The 10,989-nt window shown below is 37.3% G+C and overlaps 1 protein-coding gene across 2 annotated transcripts in view; it reads right to left on the reverse strand.

Moving 5' to 3' along the window:
• The window catches only part of PITPNB (phosphatidylinositol transfer protein, beta), a 64,918-nt gene that overhangs the window by 40,706 nt on the left and 13,223 nt on the right, over positions 1–10,989 (reverse strand). For both annotated transcript variants that reach the window (XM_004690860.2, XM_004690861.2), the window contains exons 4-7: positions 5,868–5,959; positions 5,222–5,229; positions 4,637–4,711; positions 3,138–3,221 (exon numbers count right to left, since the gene is read on the reverse strand). In XM_004690860.2, the coding sequence (XP_004690917.1) occupies positions 3,138–3,221; positions 4,637–4,711; positions 5,222–5,229; positions 5,868–5,959 (259 nt within the window). The remainder of the gene's footprint in view (positions 1–3,137; positions 3,222–4,636; positions 4,712–5,221; positions 5,230–5,867; positions 5,960–10,989) is intronic.

A 10,989-nucleotide genomic window follows, 5' to 3' on the forward strand; every position in this document is an offset into this window, starting at 1 on the left:
CTATCAAAAAGTCTAAAAATTCCTACATTTGTCAGTTGTGCTATCTGTTCCCACAACTGAGCAAACACATAAAAATCTACTGTGATACATCTGGTCACAGAAGCACTGCTCAGAACAGTAAAAATGGAAAACCACCTAAATGTCCACCTGTGATGAGTGCACAAACAAATGTGCCACATTTATGCACTGGACTATATTATTCAGTCATATAAACGGTTAAAACAATGTCATGTGCCACAACATAGATGAACCTTGAAAACATGATGTCAAAGTAAAAGAGGTCAGTCACAGCAGGCCACATATTGTTACAGCCCCATTTATAGAGAATATTCAAAACAAGTAGATCCATAGGAACAGAACACAGGTTAGTGATAGCCAAAGGTTGGAAAAAGGGCATAGTATATGACTGACTGTTGATAAGTACAGGGTGTCTTCTTGGGTTGATGGAATGTTCTGGAACTAGACACTGGTGAAGATTGTACAATATTATGAATGTACAAAATGCACTGAATTGTATGCTTTTTAAAAAGATTTATCTATTATGCATACAGAACTGGGGTATGGGCCAGAGGCACAGGGACAGTGAAGAGGATTCACCGGAGACAGAGTGAGGAGTAGAATAGGCAGATTAGGAGAGGTCTGCTGCACCATGTGGGTCACCTCCGGGGCGGGGATCGAACTCGTGCTGAAGTGGCTTTAGCTTCTTAGTGCTGCACCACCAGGGAGGGGCTTGAATTATACACTTTTAAGGTGTTAAAATGGGACATTTTATTTACATATATTTTATCACAATAAAAAGGTACTGTGGGGCCCTCCCTGGTGGTTGCAGCAGGTAAATACAGCACTAAGAAGCTAAAGCCACTTCAGCGTGAGTATTTGATCCCTGGCCCCGGAGGTGACCCACATGGCGTGGCAGACCTCTCCTGACCCATCCACTGCTCCCCTCAGCAGTGTACTTAGTCAGTCGGCCTGTTCTGCTCCTCACTGTCTCCAGTGAAGCCTCTCACTGCTTCTGCACCTCTGGCCTGTACCCCAGTTCTGTATGCAAAATAAATAAACCTTAAAAAAAGTGCTGTGAATTCTGTAAACTTTAAATTTGTATCTCATTAATCTCTAAGATATAACTTGTAACAGGAGCTATTACCACTGCAAAAGAAAACCACACACTTATTTAGAAGAATACTTATTCACTCTGCAAACTATGCTTGGTGCAGAATTCATGTACAGTAATAACTAACTGTAACAAACAATGGCAAACACTGAACCAGGCAATGCTCTAAAGTGCTCATATTTAATCCTGTTGATTAAGGAAGATAACTGATAACACAGGCGTGGACACAGTAAGTAACCTGTCTAAGACTCAACTGCCAGTAAGTACAGAACGTCAGACTCAAGCCTGAAGCCAATCTAACCTAGCTCCAGGATACAGCTCCACCAACTCACAATCAGATTCTTCTCATTTTGGGACTAATCCATTCTCCCTTCACTATCTCTCCATCTTGCACATAGAATCACATATTCAGCCTTTCTATTTGCAGAATCCACACCAAAAACACCTATCTCCACTGCTGGCAACATGTGTCCTAGAGGCCAGCAGTGTGCCTTCTCTCCTCTCTGAAGGCTGCATTGCGATGGAAGAAGTAGGGATGAGGGCGGCCTTCAGAGTTCTTGCACAACTTCCTTTGTCTATTCTTACCACTTGCAAACACTGTTCATTTTAGCCCAAGATCAGAACAAAGAACTACTCTTATGCACCCGGTAAAACCAAAGGTGCCCTGTACTTTTCTGGAAAATAACACAGAATGCAAGCCTATAAGCCACAAGATTGAATCATTTTGTTCGGCCAGCATAACTTTTACAAATACTAACAAATCACCTGAATGCTGAATGCATTTCCTAGGTCACCCAATACAGGTGTGTCATCTGCTGCTTGCTGGGTATAGGTATGCCCTGCTGCTGCTTGCTGCTTGCAACCTGATGCTCTAAGCATTCAAGCTATCTGACTTAGCCTTTAACTGACTGACTCTAGTCACTCCTAATGGTCTTTCTTTCTATGACTGTTCTTTAACACACATTAAATTGAGGCTGGAAAAGACACCCAACACAAAAAACACAACCTAAAAGCGTAAAACATTCATTTGATCACTGGTTTTAAAACAGAATACAAGCTACTTCTAAGAATGGAAAAAAAAAAAGTCCTATATAATTTCACAGGTGGAAAGTACCTAAAATTGGAGTATCTTCAAATCACAGCACAACTAGAGAACTTCTAAGACAAGGACTACTTACTTCGAGCAGAAAAAAAGACCCTGCTTGCAGGTCACTGTTGGCAGCCCCAACACCAGTGACTTCTGTGCAAAGGTCCGAACCCTCTCATTTAGAAGGTTTATCTCTGATTAAAACTGAGTAACCCAGTGTTTGGGTTACTTCTGGGCAGCTTACAATGCTGTTCAAGTTCAGGGAATAAACACCGAAAATGAAATAGAACATGTTGTGCTCTACCACCACCAAACAAAGGATATCACTCTTTCCCAAAGTTCTGGCTCTCTAGACCAGTAGGAAGAGGGTCTCTGATGGTGTGAACAAGTAAAAAGTCCACAACTGTGCCCTGTAAAACCAAAGTAGCAGCCAGCACATCATAAACAAGTTAATATTTACAAACTACAAGAAAGCCACACACACATATATCTAGTATAAATCAGCACAGGAAGCTACTAACTATTAAACTGATATTCTAGCATCAAACAATTTCCACAAATGACTTTAGCCCTAGATGAGTTACTAAAAATATGTAGGTACATTAAATTTTTTGCTTTTTTAATTACACCTTTTAAGTATAAAGGGCCCAATATTATTTAAAGAAGTTCAAGAAGAATCCTTTTATAAGAAAACACTGCTTTTATTTTATCCTACTGAAAACAAACCCCTACACATGCCAGGCTCTGGAGTCAATGTGCAAAAGTGAAATCCTCATCATTAACAAATCACCTTCTCTCCTGATCTGCTCTCTGTGCTGCAAGGACCCAGATGTAATTTTGGCGTGAAAATGTAGGTCATGTAAAGAAGATATAAATAAAATAATCTTACATGTAAGCGGCAACAGGTTAAAATGACGTCAAGCAATATGTAATACTTACTGCTGGTTCAACTTGACTCCGATCTGCTATATCTATGTGGACAATTTCAACAGTTTTCCATGTATTTGGATCTAAACCATGTACCTATAAATGAAAAAGAAAAACAAAACAATATTTCATGAACTCAGATGTCTCAATGGATCAAGAAATCTTGTTACCCCTTTAAATCCAAATAATAAATGGGGAGGAAAGGACACTGCCAAATGCACAGAAATCTGCCACTATTCTTTTCAGTCAATTCTTAGAGATGGTTTACATAGTAAAATGTATCTGACCTATACTTAACCCAAATGATACATAGTAAAAGCCCTTGCACCTTCTTAAGTCCTACACAAACATAAGATGAAAACATTGTAATTAGATATCAAGAAGCAGTTCTGTATGGTCTAAAACCTCATAAGGCTATACAATTTCAGTGTGATGCCAACACTTCAATTATTTACTTTTGAAACTCCATCTAGAAACAATTAAGAATTTTTTAAAAACTGTGAAAGATATGCCCATTTCAATGCTAAAAATGGCAAATTCAATCAAATATAGACTGAAGCATAGCAAATCATGTCATTCAGACTAGTTACTATGGGGGGACCAAAACATAGAATGCTCAATTCCAAAAAAAATTCAAGTCAAGTACTACCCATCAAAATTCAAAAGTTCTACTGCCTGGTACAGTAAGAACAGACTCTACCACAACTATCACTAGTTACTTTGCTGTAACAATCTCTCATAAGGAGGGAAAAGCAGTTATCAAACGTGAACAAGCGCCAGAAAACACAGATTCCTCACCGATTCTAATTCAATTGGTATGGGATGGGCAGCTCTGAGAATCTGCATTTCTAACAAGTTCCCAGATGCTATTGCTGGCCAGGGAACACATTTTTGGGAACTACTGGATCAAAGACATCAATCCGTACCAAATGCCCTCTCAATTTCACTGATAGACCTCATCAAAGGGTCATGGTTGCACTAAGTCCCACCTGACTTCTCTAAAACTAACCTCAGAGTAAGTATGTACCAACCTGTAAAAGTCAGGAAGTTGTTGACATTTTTGTAAATTATTCAAAGTACCTTTTCCCTCCTGACTTTTGGTCACTTCACTGACATCAATCTATATCCCAGCAAAGTGGGATGGAGGTAAAAATTAAAACAACCCATTAACTACTTTTAGCAGTTGGGACCAATACAAAGAGATGTCAAGATGAAAGAACTCTAAAATTAATAGTCACAGTATCTTTATCTTTTGTTTACCTATGCTCTCCTTGTCTCAGAAGAACAGGAGCTGATAAAAACAACAAACTCACCAACATCTACTCAAGTGCCAAAGACAGGGGACTGGCTCATTTGTTTCGGACTGCAGGCTTGCCTCACCTCAATGTGACAAACTCTACTATGGCCAAGGGCTAGTAAAATGCAGGTCACATCACTCTGGTGATGACAAAATGGCCTACGGTGTACCCATCTCCAGGCGCTTCTGCACTGAAAGTACAGTCAAAACTTACATTTTCTAATGTTCCCAAGTCTGGTTTGTGCCAAGTTTCAATTTTTATGAAGAAATCATCTTTCATATATTCATTCTGCAGAGAAAATAGCAAAATGACAGTGATGTTTTCACCAATTCGTTGGGGCTCCCGTGTGTGGGAGCCTTCCCCAGCATAAGCATCCATGCTTTGACTTTACAGAAGACTACTACTCTTCCAGTGACAAAGAATTATTAGTGGCCTATTTGAGTAGACTTGTCAGGCAAATCAAATACTGCATGCTTTTCAACAATGTAAATAAGCCAACTTGCCATGCAGCATACAGTGCCAATCAATAATGCAGAAATTGTGAGATTTGGTGAGCAATGCTTGCATTAAAAGGGAGTAGCAGAAGCAAAATAAAGTCAGTAAGGAGTCGCCGCAACAAAATTAGGAAGAGCCAATTAACACTGGGATTGAGTGTGAGCTGGTAGAAGGACCAAAGGAGTCACTCACTGGTGGGCAGTTTCAATAAAAAAAAAAAGGAAGCAATAGTTGAAAATAATTACTAAGTAAAGAAAAATTTAGAGATGAAGAGTAAATGACACAAAAATTAGATTTACTCACCGTTACAACTGAGGCACAATGGACAAGTAGGCAATGAAAGAGGAAAAATTTCAGAACATTAATCAGAATCAATACAATCTGTCCCAAAATGCAATTCTGCAGATAAGCAACCTGACAACAGAACATTTAGTAGTTTATGTCTCCAAAACATATTTCTATACAAGTGTCACTATAAGATACTTTAGACTATGAAGTCAATAATCTAATTATAAAGCAAGGGTAACACAAAGGCAGGATGTCATTTATAAGGCAAACTTAATAAACAGAAAATTTTGAGAAGCCTGTCATATTTTTCCTTTATTATGAGCAATGTAAGCAAAGTACTACTGAGACTATACCAAAGACATTTCTGAATATGAATGAACTTTCTTTAAGTTTTCTGTATTCCTTTAGTTTACTTCTCCCTAGAGGCTACTCTGTCTGCAAGGACCTTAAAGTAGCTGTCACCTGTGAAAGAACCCATGTCTCTGCCAGAGGCCCGTTGGGAGGAACCCAAGACAGTTGTCCTGCCACAACCTGTGTGATGACTACCTGAGACCCCACGAAGACCAGCTCGGTGTAACACTTCTCAAAGGAGTCATCCCCAGGGGCCCCTCTCCTTAGCAGTGGGGCTGAGGAGCAAAATGGCGCTGGGAAGAAGGCTTACTTGTTCTACAGTAGGGGTATGCATTCCAGGCTTTCTCGTGAAACACCAAGGAGCCCTCAGGAGCAATCATCCTCACAAAAGCAGGAACTTTGCTGTGAGGAAAGAAATAATGGATGTATTTTCAACCACCAATTCCTTACTGGCATTTATCACACTGCTTCCAACAGTACTGTAACCAAAGGTGATAATTTACTAAGCTTCATAAACTTATACCCAAGAATGTTAAGTTTTCTTTTTTAATACAAAAGTAATCAAGTAGATGGAAAGTTAATGTAAAAGTAACAAAATGGTTAAGAGGTTTATTTTTTTTAGAGAAGCAGTTATGGCTTCTGATTTACTCCCCTACTGTGACATCTAGGTGTTAACCGAAGCTATTCAACTTGCACATTACACAAATAATTATACTATACAACACTGTTCTTTTAACACACACAAAAGCCACAGAATAAGGAACTCTCAAAGTTTTAAAAAACATTTTATAGGCCCTCCCTGGTGGCGCAGCGGGTTAAAGCACAGCACTGAGAATCTAAAGCCGCTTGCACATGAGTTCGATTCCGCCTGCCCTGGAGGTGACCACATGGCGTGGCAGACCTCTCCTGACCCACCCGCTGCTCCCCTCAGCAGTGTACTTCGTCGATCTGCCTGTTCTGTTACCCACTCTGTCTCTAGTGAAGCCTCTCACCGCCCGTGAGCCTCTGGCCTGCACCCCATTTGTATGCACAAATAAATAAATCTTTAAAAAAAAAATGTGTCTAAAATAAAAAAAAAAATTTATAACATTAACTACAGAAAAATGACAACATGAAGAACTCTTGTAGGTAATAAGATTATGACACAACCAAGTATAAAATTTTATAGGTTTAAAAGATGAATGTTACTGGCTGCCTCAGTATGGTCAGAGGGGAAAGGTTAGTCATAGAACTGATACATGATGAGTGTTTGCAAAGATAATCAAGAGAGAGCCAACAGATAAATGGACAAAGGACATCCACAGATACATTACAACTAGAAAACACAATGGTTAACAAATGAAAAAAACTAGCGTTGGAGTTCAAAGAAATGCAAACAAAATGCTCATTTTTACTAACTTGAGCCACTATAAAGAAAACACTTCTACAAATACTTTTATAGGCTGGATTCAAACCCCAACATCACCATTGAGAAGCTGTGTAACATTGGGGCTCCTGCCAATGCGGCAAATTAAATTACTGGAGGGACATGACTGCATATGGCAGTTAAGAGTAAGCCTTCAGTCTTAAAAGATAGCTAATAAAGGAAAGCTAATGTTTTAAATATATAATAGTTTGCAAGTCTTAGAAGATTCATGCAAAGGGATATAACTTTAGAAAAATGAAGCCAGGATAACTGAAAATAGTATCGCATTAAAAGTCAGTATCAAGCAGCTCAAATTATTTCTTGTTGCTAAAGAATTGGAACCAAAATTTCTACAATATGGGAGAAGACTAATCAGAGAAATGTACATAATATATGTAATATATGAGAGTAATGATGTAATATATGTGGGTAAATTTTTGACATAAGCTATAAGGGTATATAAAACAGTATCAAAATAATATAAAAATTATCAAGAATATATGTATTTTTAAATAGAAGCAATTCTTTCTTTTATGGTTTCTGATAAACTCCCCTACTTCTCATCTCAGAGCATAACAATCAGGTATATCAATGGCTTTATTTGATTACTTAGAAAAGGCAGGAGAAAAGTAGTCACATACTAGACCAGAAACATATTTTAACAATCTTGTTTATTCTTTTAGTGCCCAACAGTCTAAAACTTTAATATTCATCAAATTCCTAAAACGTGCTGACCCAAAGAGAAGAAAATTGGCAGTCATTAAAAACCAGCAAGGATCAAATCTAAAATTAAGTTTTAATATTTATTTAGCTCCCAAATGACTTTAACCTTATTTCCAGGATTCTTTTCCCACCAACAGAATTACAACAGTTCCTTTTATGCTCTGGCTTAGTCAAGAAAAGACCAAACATTTGAACTATTTTTGTTTCAAATGTACTGGCTTTTAACAGTTAACATGAGAATATAAATAACATCTCTCCTCAATGTATTAAAATAACTGACTAGCATTGGAGAAAATGCATGAATAGAATAAAATTAAATTTCAATCCTACTTTGAAGGACAGGAATTTTCATTAATGGCAACTTGAGTAGTCATATAAAAGCAGTTCAAGTGTGCCATTTATATATGAATGAAAGTGTATATATCATTCCTCCATCTCAAAATCAGTTAGGAAGATATGTGCAATGAAATACCGAAAATTCTGGTTTGGAGGCTTAAGAGTCTCATAAAAGGCACAAATATTAGCTGAAGTAACAATGGCACTAAGTATTAAAAAACATATGAAAAGTATATTCCTTTTCTTGTTCTAAACTTCTCTCTCGCAACAAACTAACACTCATGACAGTGCTAACCTCAAGATAAACATATCTAGATTTCAGTTGTTTAATAGTTAGCTATAGCATAATGTCCAAAGGTTTATGCCCTTCCCCTACTCTAGCTATGAGTGGACACTGAGAATATTTTACCTCAGGGTAAAATTCCACTTATATACTTATCAGTGGTGTTGAGTGGGGGATATTACTCTAACCTCAATATAACAATTTTTGTGAATCTGTTTCAGCATTTGACAGCTTTGTCACAATGTTACAAGAAAACAAGGCTAATTAAATTTAACAGATATATAATGAATAACTATAATACATACTGAATTTCTATTTAGCTTTCTTTTAAAATATCCTGTTTTGAGATATTAAATAACATCTTGGCAAATCATTTAAAACTGCACTTTTCCCATGAAAATTTTTCATTTACTTGCAAACAAACTGAGCAAAATGTTTCAAAGCTCCACTTTTCTATCTTCCTCCATCCTATTGTGGTTAAACATGAGGCACAGAGAAAAAAAGGGAGGAATCTGAAGACCAGATTAATTTGCTGTAAGTAAAGCAATTCATCTATCATTTTATAGTCATACCTTAAACACACCTAAAATACATTGGACATCTTATTCACTCACTCACTCACTCATGTATTTACTGAATGTCGAATGTGCCTGGGGTTATATAAATAATGGTGTGTGAACAGAAACAATTTTACCCACAACTCGTACAGAAAACAGACCAGTAAACACAGACAATGAGAATTACCTCTAGCAAAATGCTGAGACGTTAAAGAAGGCAACGGGTAAATGAGTTCCTAGGACAAGGGGGCCCACAAGGGCCCCATGAGGAAATGAAATTACAGTGGTGATCTAAGGATGTGGAGTGCCAGGACACAAGAGACAGGGAGTGGAGTTTGGCCACATGCCCTAAGACAGCCAAAGATTTGACTCATTTGAATCACTGGACTGTGGCATGGCTAGACAATACCAAAGAGAAGCAGAGGGAAAGAAGAAAATGTTCAAGATGGACATGGGCCCTATCACACAGGTCTAAATATTTTGGACTTTATTTCTTATAGAATGGGAAACTACTGAGATTTTAAGGAGAATGACAGAACCTAATCTACAATTTAAGGTCATCCCAGCTTGGTGTGGAACATTAATGGAATGGACAAGGATGAAGGCATACGAAGATCTAAAACTATAAAATTCTCAGAGGAAATAAATTCACACACATGAAATTTTTGTGACTCTCGATTGTGTTACAGGAGAAATATGTAATGATATTCTGCAGATAGGGCAGTAGTTTTTTTAGATAATGACACCAAAAACATAAGTAACAAAAGAGCAATTAAGAGACATCATCCAAATTTTTAACTTATCAAGAACTTTTCAAAGAACCCAAGAAAGTGAAAAGACAATTCACAGAATGGGGGAAAATACTGCGAATCATATATAACAAGAGGCTGCTATATAGAATATATAAAGAACTCTTACAACAAGAGAAACTAATAATGGGGAAGAGCTCTGAACAGACATTTCTCCAAAGATTTACAAATGACCAAAAAACACATGAAAAGATGCACATCATTAATCAGAGAAATGCAAATCAAATCCACAATGAAATACCACCTCACATCAGGATGGCTATTTCAAGGTAACTGAAAATAATTAATGTCAAAAAAATTAGACTGTAAAACGATAAAGTTGCTTTGGAAAACCACCTAGCAATTCTTCAAAAAGTAAGAAATTACCACATGAGCCAGCAATTACAATTATGGGCATGTGCTTAGTATATATTTAAAATGTTAAATTTAAGATCATTTTGCCTTTGGGTGAATTTGATTTTCACTTCAAGGGAAAAACATGTCCATGCTGAAACTTGTCCATAATGGTCAAAGCAGCACTATTTATAATAGCTAAGAGATGACAAGAGACCATGGAGGTAACTGGAGGATCTCATGAGGTAATGGAACTTGCATTAAACGTAGTAGCCATGGAGATGGAAGACTGCACAAAGGAAAGAGAGATATAAGCAGGAAAAAATATCCCAACTTGTGGGGAAGGAACAAATGAAACAAAAATAAATTGTCTACTATCCAGGAAATATAACAAGACTCAACTTTTACAGAATTACAAAAAAATTACAATACCAAAGAGCAATAAAATATTCCATAAAGAGGAAACAGTTTTTCAGAAACAGGTATTTCTGATATTCTTCTGGAATAGGATCACTCGATTTAGAAAACTCTGAACTTTGCAAAATTTAACACTTAGAACTATTTACAAAGAAAACATTATGTGCTGATACCTAATTCTCAACTCAAAAAACAAATTATACTATATTTGGGTAATAATTATTAAATGTTTACTCATTTAGAAATACTCTACAAACAGGAATCATCATATATAATCTATCTTTGCATTTTCAGTTGATTTAAATGTATCACTTTCAAAACTTAAACACAACTTTGGTTTCTGGCAAATGATTCTTTTTGCTTATAAAAATGAAGTATTTAGGGCCCTCCCTGGTAGCGCAGCGGGTTAAAGCACAGCACTGAGAAGCTAAAGCCACTTCCGCATTGAGTTCGATCCCTGCCTGCCTGGGAGGTGATCCCACATGGCGCGGCAGACCTCTCCTGGCCCACTCGCTGCTTCCTAAGCAGTGTACTTCAACAATCTGCCTATTCTACTCCTCACTCTGTCT

Source organism: Condylura cristata, unplaced genomic scaffold (genome assembly GCF_000260355.1).
Source record: "Condylura cristata isolate star-nosed mole 26May11 unplaced genomic scaffold, ConCri1.0 scaffold00029, whole genome shotgun sequence".
Classification (NCBI taxonomy): domain Eukaryota; kingdom Metazoa; phylum Chordata; class Mammalia; order Eulipotyphla; family Talpidae; genus Condylura; species Condylura cristata.